At 40.4% G+C, this 17683-nt stretch overlaps 2 protein-coding genes across 2 annotated transcripts; both read left to right on the top strand.

Annotated features, from left to right (window-relative positions):
* Nucleotides 1–5127: 5127 nt before the first annotated feature.
* On the top strand, nucleotides 5128–10102 carry LOC311497584 (myelin-associated glycoprotein-like; the record flags this gene model as incomplete). The annotated part of the gene is made up of 5 exons (XM_084557895.1): nucleotides 5128–6811; nucleotides 6894–6993; nucleotides 7090–7125; nucleotides 7221–7253; nucleotides 10054–10102. The coding sequence occupies exons 1-5, from the start codon at nucleotides 6010–6012 to the stop codon at nucleotides 10100–10102; spliced, it is 1020 nt and encodes a 339-aa protein (XP_084414021.1). The 5' UTR covers nucleotides 5128–6009.
* A 4634-nt stretch (nucleotides 10103–14736) lies between these two features.
* On the top strand, nucleotides 14737–16518 carry LOC311497583 (sialic acid-binding Ig-like lectin 14; the record flags this gene model as incomplete). Its single annotated transcript, XM_084557894.1, has 3 exons — nucleotides 14737–14785; nucleotides 14975–15340; nucleotides 16223–16518. 3 exons carry the CDS (start codon nucleotides 14737–14739, stop codon nucleotides 16516–16518), a joined length of 711 nt encoding a protein of 236 aa, XP_084414020.1.
* Nucleotides 16519–17683: the final 1165 nt, after the last annotated feature.

The following is a 17683-nucleotide window of genomic DNA, read 5'->3' as shown; positions in this document are numbered from 1 at the left end:
ATTTATTTTTAAGAACCTAACTAAGTTAATAGGGATTGTCGACTCTGTGTAATGTCTCTAGAGCACTTTTGGGGCAATTTGACCGGCAAAATGCCTCCGAAACAGACAGACAGCCTTTTGGACCCTCAAATGGATAAATCATCTTTAGAGATACGGCCCCTCACCAAAAGGGCCAGGGTTGTACTGGAATGATGTGAGGAGATGGGATACTTAGGTTTGGAGGACCACGCACCCAGGAGAGGAGGATTTTCTGAAGGCACAGCATGGCTACCACAGCATCCCGCAGCGACATGCTGTCCCATCCGGTTTGTATTTAGTTGGACCATCATTTATTTTTCAACAGGACAATGATCCCAAACACACCTACAGGCTGTGTAAGTGCTATATGACCAAGAAGGAAACATTAAATGAGAGGGTGTGTCCAAACTTTTGACTGGTAGTGTAACTAACTATCTCTGTCCTCAAAGATAAATGTCATTTGCCTGCAATAGCTCCTTCATGTTTGTTATATTCTACATCATAAATGAAAATACAACCACAGCAATGTTTGTTTCCAAAATAAAATAAAAAAGTTGTAGTAGAAGAAGCTTTATTGTCATTGTACAAGAACACAATGAAATTCTGTTTGGCACAAACACAAAAGGGGAGAAACGTCTTTTTTTTTATGTCTTTATTTGTGATCATTTTGTGTTGTTTCTGAACAAAAACTTTCATTGTGATAATAAAGTATTTTATTTTTACTTATAAAACCCAAATTCTGTACTGGATTTTAACTGATTAATAATCCAAAAGGCAAATCACAAAAACACTTAAACGTCATGAAAATTCATTCAGATTTAGACTGATTCAGACTGATGATGCATCCACCTTTTTTTATTAAAAAGTATCGATATCGGTATCAGCGATACTGGCCCTGTATTTACTCGGTATCGGATTGATATCAAATCGAGCCGTATCGCGCACCACAAGCGCACATACGCAAATTAGAACGTTCCCGTTTATTAGTATGCCGTTAGAAGTTAGATGCAGCAGTGACTCGGTAGGAGAACACTTTGTGTGCCTTGTGTGCGTAATTGTCCAAAATAAGTAAGTAACCCTGTACAAATCCTAAGTGTTTAGCCTGTTTTACTGTGGCATTTAAGTGATTGGATTATAAATTGACAGAATGCCTAAAGCGTTTGTATGTACTTTAGAGCTAATTTAAAAAGACTTTTCTGCTGTTTGGTGATACTAATGTAAATATTGTGTATCTTTTGTTTCATTTCAAAACACACACACACATAACTTGAAATAGACATTTTATGTCTGTACCACCAAGCCTGCTCCCAGTAGGCTTTCCCCTTTGTCCTTTGCTGTGCTGTAATGTATCCTTTGACTTCAAGTAAACCTCGGTTTGCATTATTCCAGTTTCCTGTGTTCTGACCGACACACCCGGGAGACACCCATATTCATTCCTACATACAGTCCAACTTTAATAACTTAAGCCAAGCTCATAGAACAAATAAATAAAATATGAAATGGATCAGATAAAGTTATATGCCCATGAGCTCAGATACATCACATCATTCATGTTCAAGACTCAACATCTAAGACTGGTTACTCCCAAATTGCATAAATCAGTGCTTCAGATTTTGGCAGATTAAGTTTCGGTTAACTCCCATTTGGAGATCCCCTCAGTGTTGAGCTGGGCCACGGCACGGCCTGACAGCAGATGCAAAAAGTAATACACAAGTTTATCAAGGTAAGTAAATGGTCTCAGATCTCAGTGCTGTTGTTCAGCTGAGCATGAAAGAATAGATAATGAGGTTTGACTGGATGTAGATTCACTTTGGGGACTAAAGAAAACATGCATGCAGATCTGAACAGAACGTAATAGTCTTACATACAGAAGTCAAATAATAACAAGAGGAAGAGTGTAACGACTGTGAGAGAGATGCAGACGTGTGATGTGGGTGGAAATAGAGGGGATTAAAGGGCAAGTGGGTGGTTGATGTTGGCAAAAAACTGAAAGACAATCAGAGAGGAGGGGGAGTGTGTTCTGCAGACACAAACATACAGCAGCAAAATCAGGTAGAATTCTAACAATGCAAAATTACAATTACGATGAATACATCTGCATATTCCTTCTTTTGGAAGTTGATACTTAGTCCTATAGTTAATGACAAAGATGTCAAATAACTCAAGTATAGTACCTCAATACAATTTTGCTGTTTAAGTGACACAGCGTTGTATGGGAAAGGCATTCTGGAGCTCCCAGTTACCAGCCTAACAGAGGAGTTTAAGTGTGCTAAAGTTAGACTGGAAATGACTCTTACTCAGTCAAAGGATCCAGTGGTTAGGAGTGTAGCGCCCACTGTTAAGACAGGGAGGAAGTGGAAGGCAAAAGAGGCAGTACAGCAAGCACAGGCAGCTCTTAAGCATAGAGATATTATAGGCAATGTACAGCAAGGGCGTGGAGGCCTAGGGCTGTGTGCAGGGAAACCTCTGTGGAGCAAGGCATCAGCAATAGAAAGGAGAAAGATGGTAGTGGAAGAAGTACGGAAGCAAGAGGAAGCAGTTAGATGCTCGAAGGCAGTGTCGCAGGCTAAGCAGGGTCAATGGGTGAACTGGGAGAGTGTGGAGAAAAGGAAGGTGAAGTGGAGAGAGCTTTGGAGCATGGAGGCTAGCAGGATTAGATTTATGTTAGGGGCTACTTATGATGTGCTGCCAACTCCCCAGAACCTAAACCAGTGGGTAGGTGAGGATAATGCCTGTCCACTGTGCACTTGTGTCTGCACGCTTAGCCATATTCTGACAGGTTGTAAGGTTAGTCTTTCCCAAGGACGTTATACCTGGCGTCACAATCAGGTACTGAAATGTTTAGCAGCTGCAATTGAGGAAAAACGGGTGAATGTAAATTCCATGGCCGTTAACAGAGAGAATAGATGTATTAAGTTTGTGCGGGAGGGAGAAAAGGCTAGACCAGCAGGCATCAGGCATAACACGGGACAGCTAAGAGTAGGAGGAGCCTGGGAGATGAGGGCAGATTTAAATGGACAGCTGGTTATCCCAGCTGAGATAGTTAGCACCCGACTACGGCCAGATCTGCTGTTGTGGTCTGAGCCACAGAAAGTAGTCTATTTCATAGAGCTGACTGTCCCGTGGGAAGATAGAATTGAGGAGGCTAACGAGCGCAAGAGAGCTAAGTATGCAGAGCTAGCAGCAGATGCAGAGCAGAATGGCTACAAGGCTTATGTCCGCCCGGTAGAAGTGGGCTGCCGTGGGTTTGTGGCAAAGTCGGCGATTGCTCTTCTGAGTGAGCTGGGCATACGAGGGAGAAGCCAGAGGACTGCGGTTAGCAATATGTCCCGAGCAGCGGAGAGAGCGAGCGATTGGTTATGGGTCCATAGGAAGCATGCTAGCTGGGGAGCTAGCTAAAGGTAAGGAAGGCCGCATGTAGGCCACGGTCGATGTGTTTGTTTAGTACATGATTTGTTTGTTTGCTATGTGTTTCGGCCTGCATCAACGGAGTGAATCATGGTAGATTTGTCTGTATTTGTTTGTTTGGTATGAGTTTCAGCCCGCATCAACGGGGCGATTCACGGTAGATTTGTTTGTTTGTTACGTGATTTGTTTGTTTGCTACGTGTGTTGGCCTGCATCAACGGGGCGAATCACGGTAGTTTTGTTTGTTTGGCTCGTGGTTATTAGTTGCTATATTAGTTGTTGATAGACATCGAATGGTGAGGGAAACAGGGTTGTGCAGTGGCGGTGTGGAGGGGGGTGGCTCCAGGACGCTGGAATTCACTGTTAAGCCTTTTCGAGGTGTCGTGGGCCTAACTTAACGAAACATCGGTGAAAGGAGGTGCCCACTTGAAAACCCCAATGATATGCTGCATACTGCTGTTGTCTTCTTGTTACGTGGTAGCTATGGTTAGCTGCTGAGCGGGCCATACAAGCCAGCAGCGTTTAGTTAGTTTATGTTTTACAATGTCTGAACTATGCTGCTCAATGGGCTTACAAGCCAGCAGCTGTTACTTAGTTTATGTGGAGCATAGCTTAATTGTCATATCACATGACCGTAGGTTTGGTAGGGTCTCTTAGTTGAACAGGGCCTCTAAATGTGTTTTGCCTGGGATTTTGGCACAAGGGATTATAACATCTTATCCTGTGTAATACTGAATTGAAGTACTTTACACTACTTGAGTATTTTAATGTTATTCTATGTTCTACTTTGACTGTTGATGTCCAGTGTTGGGCATGTTACTTTTTTAGTAATTATTTATAGTTATTAGTTACTTCTCCCAAAAAGTAACTGAGTTAGTAACTGAATTACTCCACTATAAAAGTAACTAGGTACCAGGGAAAGTAACTATTGCGTTACTTTTAAAAAACAAATGTTTAAATACGTCTAAGAATTAGATTTTTTCCGAGCGTAATGTACACTTCATGTGTATATTCTTGCCTTTTATCTCAATGAGGTTAATGTAGTGCCTATACTTCCACCTTGAAAATGGCAACTTTACCTCTGAATGCTCTGAACTCTCCATTGCTGCAGTCTATATCTGATCACTTGTGTGACCCCAGGACCCCAGGAAGAATAGCTGCAGTTCTGCTGCAGCTAATGGGGATCCAAATAAACAATAAAACAATAAAATACTGCTATGCGCGCGTTTGTGTGTAAACAACACCCGCCCAACTGAACACTGCCCTGCCGCCGTTTATTTTAACGCCGTTATTCCCATCACTGTTGACGTCTGACAGCTACTTTTTTATTTATGTCAAGTACATTTTGCTGATAACAGTAGCATATCGAGTTGTTTTGAATTGTGTTGTTACTTTTACTTCAGACCTGAATAAGGGCCCACATAGGATAGATTTATCTCTCATTCTAATTGTTTGTTGACCCATTACACCACTCGTCGCTTTTTCTTAAGTTCCATCATTGAAAAAATAAAAAAAGGAGGGAAATCTTTCTCTCTTAGATCTTTCAGCTTCAGCTTACTGTAGCTGAACCAACTCACCCAATCAGAAACTTCTTCTGCTACCTGATCGTTAGGTGACTAGCAGTTAATGAATATTGATTCAGTTGTCTGACCACAGCACCGCTAAAAATAAAACAATTCTGCTTTTGCAAATGCCTGAAGTTACATGTGTAATGGTGACTTAAATCTGACCCAGGAAACTTAAGATACCATAAAAATGTGTTTTCATTGTTACTTTAATGATTGCTGAGATCATGTCCTCACTCAGTATGCCCACCATTTCTCTGGCTGTATCAGGACAACACTGTAATGACACTACTTAATGACAGAAACAGATCAGAATCAACAGGTAAAATAAAAATATTCTCACAGCTGTGTTCTGGACTCAACTTGATGGCTCCTGTGTTATTTACACTTGCAAAACTTGTCAACAAAGGCATGTGCACGGTGTCTTTGGGGCTCTGTGATGTTTATGGATAATTGTTGGTGCTGAAATGTATTATGTTCAGACTTTGCCACATTTTTCATACGCCAAGCTTATTTGGCGTAATATTTGGCAACACTGAGTAATGATGCATGGGAATATGCTGCTGCTGTTACATGCTATGCAACACTGTCAGTGTGTATGTGTCTATAACATGACCACTGATGATGTATAAGACTATATACTTTGATTAATCTGTTGTGTCCTTGAGGAAGGTTGGACTATAGGTAAACAAATGTCTATTGTGTTGGATGAGTGTTGGATGGGCTAGGCTCAGAGAGTCATTTGCCACTTGAGTTTGTAAACTATTCATTTTTAACTTTTTAAATAGTTGCATTAAGACACTTTTTGTTTTTGTTTTTCATAGACGTCCCTCAGTGTTTTTCACCGCGACATCTTCAGACAGAGAAGCATGGACACGGTGACAAAGATGCTAATATTCACTCTGCTTTTGACAGGTAACATGATGAGTCACATCTTACTTTTTTCAATCACTTCACACACACAGTACACTAAAATTAACGACATGCCATGCAAGTAATTCTTTCCATGTCATTCCCACATGTTCCTTTCAGGTATTTGCAGTCCTGTGTTTAGTGATGAATGGAAGGCTACTGTTGTTAAAAACCTTGACGCTCTCGTTACCTCCTGTGTGGTGGTGCCCTGTACGTTCACCCATCCTGGAGGACAGCTTTCGACGTCCAGACTCAGAGGGCTCTGGCATCGTAAAGACAATCTAGACCAACGGATATATTACGAGGATCAGACGAGGGTCTTGGACAACTTTAAAGGCCGAACACAGCTGTTGGGACGTCTGGGTGATGGCAACTGCACCTTGGAAATAACTGACATGAAAGATCATGACAATGGTCCTTTCTGTTTCCGGGTCGAACTAGTGCGTAAAGAGACCAATGAACCCACCCCTGACATGTTCTCCTTTGTTGAGGACTGTGTCGAGTTCAAAATGATCCGTACGTCACCAACTTTTCAAGTCTTCATTAATCTATATCAGTTTCCTGTTACATCAGTTTGTCTCTTACTTTATTCTTGCCTTTTTTCATTTATAGATGATCCTCCAGAACCTATGCTGACGCCATCAAAGACAGCCGTTCAAGGAAAACCCTACACTATCATTTGCTCAGTCACCCATACTTGTCCCTCTCATCTGCCTAAACTCACATGGAGCCGAGGCACTGAAGAAGAAGTCACTGAGATTTATAAACAAAACTGTCACGGAGTCTGGGAGGTAACGTCCGCCTTAACGTTTATCGTAGAGGAGAAAGGCGACCACACTGATGTCACCTGCACAGCTGAATATTATGGAGGGAAGACATCCTCCTCATCTGTGAGACTCTTCGTAAAACGTGAGATCTTTTCTCTCCTTTTTTTGTTTGTGCGATATAAAAGAATAATGCAATCTCCAGTCTAAAGTTTCTTCATTTGCAGGTAGTGAAAACTACAACCACATCATCATTCCCGCTGCAGTGGGGATCGGCACTGCTGTGATCTTTGGACTCCTTTGTGTGTTCATGGCGAAGAAATACAAGTGAGGCACTTCATTGCAGTGATAAGTTACTATAAACACAAATGGTGTGTATTTTTTCCTCTTTCTTTCTGTAATTTGTTTTTCTTTCTGCTGAAGGACACGTATTGCAGAGCTCCAAAATCAAGAGGGCAGGTAAGTTGATAAACATTTTAGATCAAATTCAGTTTGTAGAGCTCTTCTGACACTTCACTCATGGATTCATGGAGTCGTTTTTTCATCTGTCCCAGCATGTTGCACCGCCTTCACAGACTGTCACAAAGGTAAGAAACACGTTACATTTTAACCAGAAATTAAGTGGTGTTTCCTTTTTATACTATCGCCAATAGCGCTGCGAGATCAGCAGAGGAGAAAAATTCCGCGCAAATTGTAAAACGTTTCTTCCTGTGTTACGTTAGTGGTAAAAGACGACTACGGCTGAGGAAATCTCGGCATCGGACAGTTTTTGAGATGGACATACTCTCATTATTTTCAGTTTGTTAGAGACAAAGATATGAGGAGCATAGTAGTTAAGTGCACTTTATGTGCGAAACCAAAAGATTTATCTACCCACTGCGCAAAAACACGGTCAAAGAACGTCTTTTCAACGTCGTTTCTGCACGTCTCAGTTTGGTCCCCTGAAGGTGCAGACGGTTACTTCAGACGACGTCTTTTTCCGACGTCGAGTGAATGTCCATTAATGACGTCCACAGGACCTCCGCATAGTCCAAATGTGGTCTTCATAGACGTCTTTTCTACGTCACATTTAAACTCATTTTAGACTCGAGTCAGGTCTACAATAAATCACAATCCAGTCCCGACAGTTTTTTCCCCAATCTTTATTGCAAACGTCAGTCTCAGGCAGCATAAAATGCAGTACAATTATTTGCTACAATAATGGCCCCATAGCTCTGAAGCATGTGTCCTTATGAAGTCTTCAGTTGCCCGATTACCAAATAGCATGACTCCATCTGCACAAGTAGAAAAAGACAAATGATTAGCAATCGAAACGGCAATTAACACCCCCAGCTTTTTTAGAATGTGTCTGTATTGCCGGAAAAAACAGTTATCCCAACAATGGCGGCCTGCCAAAGTCTCGCACAGAAATAACTACTATCGCTCTGATAGTACGTTGCGAAATAGCACAAGTAATCCAATGAAATATTTAGACCGGTGCCACGCTAACATTAAGTTAGTGAAAAGAAAGCAAACTGAGGACGACAGTGGAGACAAAGCAGTTAAAGGTTTGTTTTTAACTAAATTCTGGCTATGATTGTTCGAGCCATCACTGTGCCCATAGGCGTGCTCAAGCACCCCTAAACTTTGTCCCAGCAGCCCTTAAAAATAGATTGGGGAATTTAAAAAAAATGTAATTGGATAATATTTTTTTCCTGGTAGTCAGGAGGTTAGGTGAGGTTGCTTTTTTTGACCTTAGGTTTGTTTTGCACTTATTGTTCCTACCTCATCTTCTCATTTAAATGTGATTTCTTTTCTTTATGTTTTTAAACCAAATGATAGCTTTGTGACACAGTAGTTTGACATTAAAGGAAGATGTGTTCTCTCATTTATTGTTGTCCTTCCAGTCTTTGGTGGGGGATGCTCAGCACCCCTAAAGCTCTGACCCTGGAATCGCCCCTTACTGCGCCTATTACATTCTTCAGTTGTTAGCCTTAAGCCTAGGAGCATAATAAGATAATAATAATAATAATTTAGAATAAGTATATATATTTCCAGTTATTTTGGTGAAAGTAACTTAAAAGTAATGCAGTGGTAGTGTAATGCCTTACAATTCAGAGACAGTAATATTATAATGTAATGAATTACTTTGAAATGACAGAAACAAGTAATACATAATGTATTACGTTTTTGAAGTAACTTGCCCAACACTGTTTATATGTAAGGCAATGTCTTATTTTCTGTTCTTCTTTTCCACTGTATGACCAGGGAAACATTGTGAACATGGGAAGAAACGAGTTTCGCTAAAATACGTGAGACCACAATTTTTTTTTTCGTTTTGTTGACCCCACTCACACCTCTTTTCATCCTCATATCAGTCACTTAATTTCTATTTCATTTACATTGCGTTAACAACAATTCAAATTGTCCCTTGACTGAACCCAGAGCCTGAAGCCCCAAGAAGAAGCACTAAGCCGATGGTGGCAAGAAAGAGCTCCCCCTTGAGCAGAACCCAAAACATGTCGGGGGGAACCATCTGTTTTAGGCTGGCCAAGTAGAAGAAGAGAGGAGAAAAGAGCAGCAGAATGAATGAGATGAATTCATACATGCATCTAAATAAAGCACATATACAGCATATAAACATGGTACAAGCAAGAGTACAAGATAGAGGTGATGCACGTTCACTGTTTTATCTCCTCTCCGTCCTCTGTCCTCTTGCCTGTTACCCAAAAATCACGATTTCTAAATCTTGAGGAGCTACTGTATAAGTGAGGATACACATGTGTTTCCTTTGTGGCTCCAGTGATACACACAAGTAGAATATTATGCACTGTTGTAAATGTAATAGAAAGTGAATAGAGAAGTTGTCATACAAACAAGCACAGACAAATGATTCCACTACGCCACAAGTCATGTTTAACTGATCTCCAAAGCAAGGATGGCGACTTCTGAGCTGTGTCTGTGTCAGTAATAATTAAGCCAAAACAAACAACGCTGATGATTTTTTTTCTGTCTTGTTTTCCAATTCCTCAGGACTTGCCTGAGGTTTCTCTGAAACGTTTCACTTCTCAGTTCTAAACAAACAAACCGGAATTGGAGAGAATCTAAACAGACAGACTTTCAAGTTGAGTTTACCCCTGTTCTCCAAAGAAAAGCTATCCAGATACAGATGACAAGTTAAGTGTAAAAGGGATGCATTTCTTAACATACAAAACTATGGTCTAACTTATGGTCTAAGAGGACCTGCAGAGATAGGAGAAAACTACAAGTATGACATACTGTTCATATTGTATATTAACTGGTTCATGCACCCCAAGATTCAAGATTCAGCTGGTGTTATTGTCATTGTTAATAAAAACATACAGAGGTGCAAATTAAAATGTTTTAAAATGTTTTCTCATTTTTTAGGCAGTCCAATGACACCAAGAAGGAGGAGCTCGAAGTCACAAAGGTCTGAATCCTGTATGTGCCTTTTAAAGTAGGAATCACATTAAAGGATGGAAAAAGCCACATGGCAGAGGATGGGGAATTTTTGTAAGCAATTTGTTTGACAAGCTTGCTTGTTTTTAAACCAGATCCAGCGAGAAAAAAAAAACGAGATAAAATTATTTTAATACATCAGTAAAATACATTTTAGTTAATAAGCATGTAATTATACTCTTCATGCTTTGTTTTCTTTGTTGATAATTATAGACAGTGACGGCAGGGTGAGCTGTCTTACTTGAATGCGTGATCTCTGCCCATAACGTTTCTGTGTTAATATGCCTAGACTACAAAAGAAATTCATTTACATCTGTGTGGGATTACAGAGATACAAATCCCATTTAACTTTAGATTATTTGTTTTGGGTGATCATTCATTCAAAGGTTATGTCCAAACTAGTATTTTGATTGGTAGACAAATACTTGTCAGGGGGTGGAAGACAGAGGGGACAGAGGTGATTAACATTTTTGAAAAAAATGTTAATCACCAAAAAGAACCTCATTTACATTTATTAACACTGTCTTTTCCTGTTGCCTGAACTGATATGTAAGTAGTATGAGTTATTCTCTTTGTACATTAAATTTTGACTTGTGTTCAGACTGTGGTGATTTCTTCTTCATTGCGTGATTGTAATGCTTGCATTCTCCACAGGGAGGAGTTTCTACAAACATCCCTCACTTGATAACAACATTTGTGCAGTCTCTCACAAACTGGTTTAGGCTTGTGTCCTTGGCGCATGCCTGCAGCCAACTCAATGTATGTCACTAATATAATGGTTGCACACACTTTTATCATGTGTCCTAATTTTCAATATCTAAAAAAAGCAGTGTATTTCAAATCATAGCTTCATAAAGAATAAAAGAAAGAAAGAGGATACAATCATACAAAATATGCGAAAATTATGTTTCAAACACTAAAAAAAAGTTTTTGTTAAGGAACAATAGCATATTTACTGTCTTCCCCTTTAGTCTGTTCCGTTTTTTGCTCAGAACCTCTCCTGCCTTTGAAAAGACTCTCTCTGCAGAAGTGGCAGTAATTCCCAGGTATCTCACTGCTAGTTTGCTCAGGGCTGGGAAGGTTGGTTCATGTTCTTGCCATCAAACCAGTGCATCCCTGTTTCGGGGAATCACGTATTCTTCAGAGTACCGACGTACTTCAATGAGCACATCACTGGCAGCTGACCGGTGATGTTGTCCTGATAAAACCTGCATGTCAAAATCAGTCCATATCCCTCCTTTTGATACAGCTGAACCCTAGGGGGCAGGACTCTGGTTTGGCCCTGAGGCAGAAGGCCCCGAAGTAGAAGACCATGAGGTAGAAGACCCTGAAGTAGAAGGCTAACAGTAGCTGTTAAGCTTGGAGCTCGAGAGCTGGGAGCTGCCTGTCCTGTCTGATAGACTTTGTGCATTTTAGAGAAGAGACGTTTTTTCATTACTTCCACATTGTCTCTAAAAGCAAGGTGTTTACACCTAACATCCAGAAATGTACCGGCAGCTAGACAGTGAATGATCTCAATACCCCTGAATCAGGGCCAAGGGAGCTGCCTTGACATTCAAAGGCTGCTACAGCCCTGTGTACGAGTGATAGGAGTGGAATCACTTTGGAGACTGAAACATACTTTTCTGCTGAAACTTCCCGTGTCACTTCTTCAAATGGCTGTAGTGCATCAACTGTTTGCTTGATGAGGGATAATTCTCCCTCATTTGAGCACAATGCATTCCTCCCTAAAAGGCAGAGGGCTGTAGTCACAGCTTCATTTTGCTCACAGAGCCTCTCCAGCATGTAAAAAATTGATTTCCATGGGATTTCTACTGACTGTATCAGCTTGTGCTCTGCCACTTTCAGCTGTTGAATACCCCTGAGCTTCTGTGTGGCCTGTGTGCTGTGGTGAAAAAAAGGACACGACTGCACTTTGACCACCCCCAGGACAGTTTTTAAACTATCCTTTACCATTAAATTCAGTGTATGTGCAAAACATGGATGATGTCTCCATCCAGCCTTGTGCACTGCAGCAACCATATTTGCACCGTTGTCTGTCACAACTGCAAGAACCTTGTCAGTTATGCCCCATTCTTCTGTGATGCATTTAAGTGCTTAACTGATATCCTCAGCTGTATGCTGCCCATGGAAAGTGTGGGTTTCCAAAACAAATCCCCTCATTTGCCAGTTTTCAATTACAGTCAGATATGCCTCCTGTGGACACTAAAGTCCACATAGCAGTGGTAAGGACATTTTGCAAAGATGCCCTTTCTTTGTCTTTGCATTGATCAAACATGTTTACAAGATGAGTCTCTGTTAGTTTTTTTCTTCCCAGGAGTTTATACTTTGGTTCAAGATCTCTCACAAATCCTTGGAAACCTTGGTCTTCCACTATGGGCCGAGGCTGGAGATCCTTCGCAGTCATCTCTCCGAAGCATCTTGTGAGTGTTGCTGCTCTTGGAGAATCATCTTCAAACGATCCAAAATCACAGGGCAAAACAGATGATGGGGCTACTCTGCACTAAATGCTTAATCTTATTTAGATTCAACTATGTATGTAGTCTCTCCAAACAGCCTACAATAAGGGGATGCAAACACTTGCTGTTTCATAATACTGGGTGACTCAAATTGAAATTGCCAGTAAAAATATTTAATTAAATAAATAAATGTCTCAATAATTGCCCAAGTTTGTCCATACCTACATTTTAAAATATTCATTTAACTGTTGTTAAAGTGGACGTGTGCCCAGGGCCCCAGAGCCAATAGGGGCCATCGGGCTGTTTTTTGTTTGTTTGTTTTTTGGTACAATTTAAAAAATATATTGGAATGACTGTGGTTTTGAAAATGTAGTATGATAATAAAATCATTTGAATGTTTTAGAAATAATAGGATTTAATCAGTAATGCGTGATGATGTACGTGCGTATGCTGGGGGTCAAACGTACAGTGCATTTTCAAAATGGAGAAGCGGACACTTGGTGGACCAGCTAAACGAAAACAAAGGAAAGAGAAAGAAGCCAAAGATGCCGCTTTGGTTCAGCAAATTCCATCCATCTCAACATTTTTCACCAGAAAAGTGAGGCAAGATGATGGTACTCGTAGCAGCGGCGGCAGTACTACAACTCACCGGGACAACCTGCAGGATGCTAACACTGCTAGCTCAAGTTAACCGGAGACATTTGGTAGTTAAGGTGTGTTTTACTCCATAATACCGCAAGGGCTGGCTATTTTAGCTTGTTGTCTCTCCCATAATATGTATATTGTCCTGTACATGGCAAGTGCCAAACAAAACAGACCTAAAATGACAGTAATTTTGTGTAGCTGTGTGTTCCCTGGTGTTGTTATGTGGAGATTATCTCAGTGATACACATATTATTACTCCAAGCTGAACTCATGCAGCTTATTTTTGAAGCATGTATTTGTTTCGTTACTTATTTCATAATAATAATAATAATAATAATACATTTTATTTCTAGGCGCCTTTCAGAACACCCAAGGTCACCGTACAGGTAAAACAGGGTTTAAAATACATTACAGAAATCAAAAGCATTTAACAAACTATAATACACTAAAAGATACAACAAAGAGATAAAAGATTTGGTTTAAAAATTAAAAATCTGGAGAGAGTGACAGTCAAGGAGGGTATGATTGGAGGAAAAGGTGGGTTTTGAGATGAGATTTGAAAATTGCCAAAGTGTCGATGTTGCGGATGATGGGTGGAAGGGAATTCCAGAGGCGGGGGGCGGAACGGCTGAAGGCTCTGGACCCCATGGTGGTCATGCGGGCAGGAGGGATGGTGAGGCTGATGGATGAAGATGATCTAAGAGTCCGGCTGGGTGTGTTGACGTGGAGAAGTTCTGTCAGATAAGGAGGGGCGAGGTTGTGGAGGGCTTTGAATGTTAAGAGCAGAATTTTATAGGTGATGCGGTGGGTGATGGGAAGCCAGTGAATAACCATATTTAGTAATTTGAACAACTCAGCAGTGCTTTGCGCAGCTTTAAGCTCCACATTTTCTCCCTCTGTACCTGGATGCCTGCTGTCGCTCGCGTTCAACCTTTTCTTCTTCTGCTTTTTTTTTTTCTTTTTTGTGTGTGTGTATTATGTATAGTGTATTATGCGCATTAGCTCCGTCTTCTGCGGGGAGGACTTTTTAACGCAACATGAGGAGGATTTCTGGAGCGTCAAACGAAAGCAAAGTTTGTCTGTGAAAAAGCTGCACCTTCCTCGCAGCATCCGTTATGTGGACTTAGCTATACAGGAGAGCGTAAATGTTTGTCCAAGCAGGTGAAATGCTGAACCCTGCTTGTTAGAAACCAGGGCCCAGTCTCACATGGAGAGAGAGAGAGAGAGAGAGACCTGATGTGATGGAGCAGCAGCTGCTCCATGGTCTTCATGATGCTGGATGTCGGGGCAACCAATCCTCCATTGCAGGGGGAACCTCCTAGGTGTAGGCTCAGGTTAAATACTACAGGGTTGATGAGACAAAAACTACAGTTTGAGTGATCACAGTGATCGTTAGATTAAAAGTGGAATAGAAACTCAACAAGTCATCTCTCACCAGGGGGAAATGACAGCAGGCGCCTATTTGTCATTTTATTTTCAGGTCTGACCCTGACACAAGACAGTGGAGATGGAAGCCCTAACAACGTCTCTGTTTTCTGTGTGCCTTTGCATTCAAGGTATGGTACCTCCTGTATGGTGAATATTCAGCTGTAATCAAACAAACAGTAGAATTAAACAGTCAGTTTTGTCTTTTTCATGCATCTCTTTTGTTTGCAAAATAATTTAATATTCAGGTGAATTTGTACTTTACTACATTCATTCATTGACTCCATGCTTATTCTATTTCACTGTTCAATGTGTTACAGTTATTCAAACCGATGGCTCATCTTGGACAGCTAAGGTGCCGTCCTCAGTTAAAGGTCTCCTTGGGTCATGTGTGATCATCCCCTGCTCATTTGATTACCCACAGCCAGAAAATACACAAGTCACTGGTTACACTGGGATTTGGAACGATGATGCAGATCGCTCTATCTATCACCCAGTCAAGGAAAATATCTTGGAGAATTATCAGGATCGGACAACGCTGCTGGGAGATGTCAGACACAAGAACTGTTCTCTGAAGATTGATGACATTCGGTCCAGTGACCAAGGGCCTTTTCATTTCCGAATTGAATTGAAAGACTACAACAAATTTTCCTACACAGAAAACAAAGTTTCCATCTCAATAATTGGTAAGTGAAATGAACAGCCTCCAGTAAAACTATATAGTGACAGTAATTCCTATATTTCTGTCTTGAATTCCAGTATTGTTATCATGACATTTATTTGTTTAATTGTAGTTTATCAGTCTGAACTCCTCTCACTAGTTACGTTTCTGACTTTCTTAATTAAGAAAAAAGGAACTAATGTGCACTAGTAACACATCTTTTCATTCATGGTATCCTACAGTGTTTGATTCTCTGGATTATTTCAGATGTCATTGTTTGGCAAATTCAATTTGTAACAGCACAACCTAAAAAAACAAAAACAATAAGTTTTCAAACTGTGCTGGTAACAATTGTAATTTAGGTTTTTTTTTTTTTTTTTATCATGACAGTCTGTTACCTAGTTCCTCATTTGTGTTGTTGTAATGCATTGATATCCTCTTTCGTTAAACAAGTTTGATTGCAAAAGAGTTTTTCTCCTTACACAGATGTTCAGCACTGAAAACATGTAAGGGATTCTATTTGTCCTAGTGCTTGAAATCAGGCATAAAAATCTTTGGTTTCATCATGTATAGGGGGAGAATACTGAGGGGAAACTCTCTTTGTAGAAACATATAGCAAGTTACAGTGTATAGGTCATGTTACAGGTCATGGCCCTGTTCTAACAGCCTTATATTTTTAAATTAATCTTTATTTTGAGGGAAATAATATAGGAAATATCTTTCCACGACAAAGGGTGTTTGTAGCCCATATGAGTCTAGGGTTTGTGAATTTATCAGCTTTGCTAACAAGCAATGCCAGAATTCAAAGTTTCATAAAAACCAATCCAGTAGACAAGTGTTCTCTATTAGTTACAATACAACTTCAGATCTTTGCCAACAGCTATTGTGATCTTTCTTGTTAACACAGATGAATCACAACCCATCTTGTCTATGGATGAGGAGATAAGTGAGGGTCAGAGTGTGTCTCCATCCTGCTCTGTGTTTTACTCCTGCCCAACCTCTCCTCTTGTTTTCAACTGGAGTCACTCTGGAGAGCAGCATTTTCACTCACAAGAGCTCAGTGACGGCCAGTGGAAAGCAACGTCGACTCTGACATTTCGTCCGACCTGTGCTGACCACAACAAGTCTTTACAATGCAGCGTTCAAATGCACAATGGACCGCTGAAGACACAATCCAAGGTCCTTCAAGTAAAATGTAAGTAGTGATGATGAAAACAGATGCTTCTGACACCTTCATGGTTTCAAAAAGATAAAAAGACAAGTGAAAATTGTCAAATATTCTGAAAGTAATTAGAACAAATCAGAGCAAAGACGCACAAACAAAGAGAATGGAGATTAAAATGAGACCACACTGAGAGTCATCATATAAACATCTACACCCATCTAACCCCATTGTGCTGTCTGCCTGTAACAAGCATTTATTTCCTGTGTAAACCTAAAAATCTTCTTAGAAATTTTACCTTGTTAGTCATACACCACAACATTATGACCAGTGACAGGTGAAGTAAATAACACTGACCATCTTGTGGCAATGCAATGTTTGGCTCGGAAATTTTTGGACCTGTCATTCATGTGAATCTACTTAGATAGTAAACTCCATCTCGACCATATGTAGACTGTCACCACTGTGTTTGGACACACTCTATGATTTCTGTTTGGACAGGTAACATGCTGTATATTTACATTGCTGCTGGAGCAGCCGGAGGTTTGGTGATCCTTGTAGCAGCAGTGATAGTTGTTAAAAGGTGAGTTGCTATAGAAAAAAATGGGAATCATGAGAAATAAAAGGACAATTTAAGTAAATCACGGAAAACGGACCATTGGTTTATTCGTTTCTTTTAAACTGAGTACACGTCTTAACAGCTTCAAGTATAGGACTAGCCACTACAAATGGATTTATTCAGAATTGTGATCAAATGTAAGTCAACCAAACCAGTTTAATATAAAAGCACAACACTGAACAAAAGACCAGCAATAAATATATACTTTTAAATCAGGCAGAGGCAGAAGGTCAGCTTGAAAATGTCATTAGAATCAGTTCAGTCTTGTAGTTTGCATTACAAGGATTCAGTGTTTGTATAAAGTGTGCTTAAATTAAAAACCAATATTCTGCCAGTAGGAGGAGATCTGGAGACACACCAGAGCCTGACATGAGCACCACAAAGGCAGACAAAGAGGTGGAGCTCTCAGCGTCTCAGTATGCCACGACACTAAGGTTTTGTGTTAATTCACATCAAATACAAACTTCACAGTGTCTTTATATGTACATTTAATAACTGTACACATTTGCTTTCTGCACCAGACAGGAAAAGACGAAAGAGACCTATGATGATGTGGAATACCAAGGCATTTATTCCAATGATCATAT

Source organism: Chelon labrosus (assembly GCF_963514085.1).
Source record: "Chelon labrosus genome assembly, chromosome: 12".
In the NCBI taxonomy this organism is placed as follows: Eukaryota; Metazoa; Chordata; class Actinopteri; order Mugiliformes; family Mugilidae; genus Chelon; species Chelon labrosus.
Note: the sequence above shows the minus strand (reverse complement) of the source record. Positions and strands in the feature narration are given on the sequence as shown.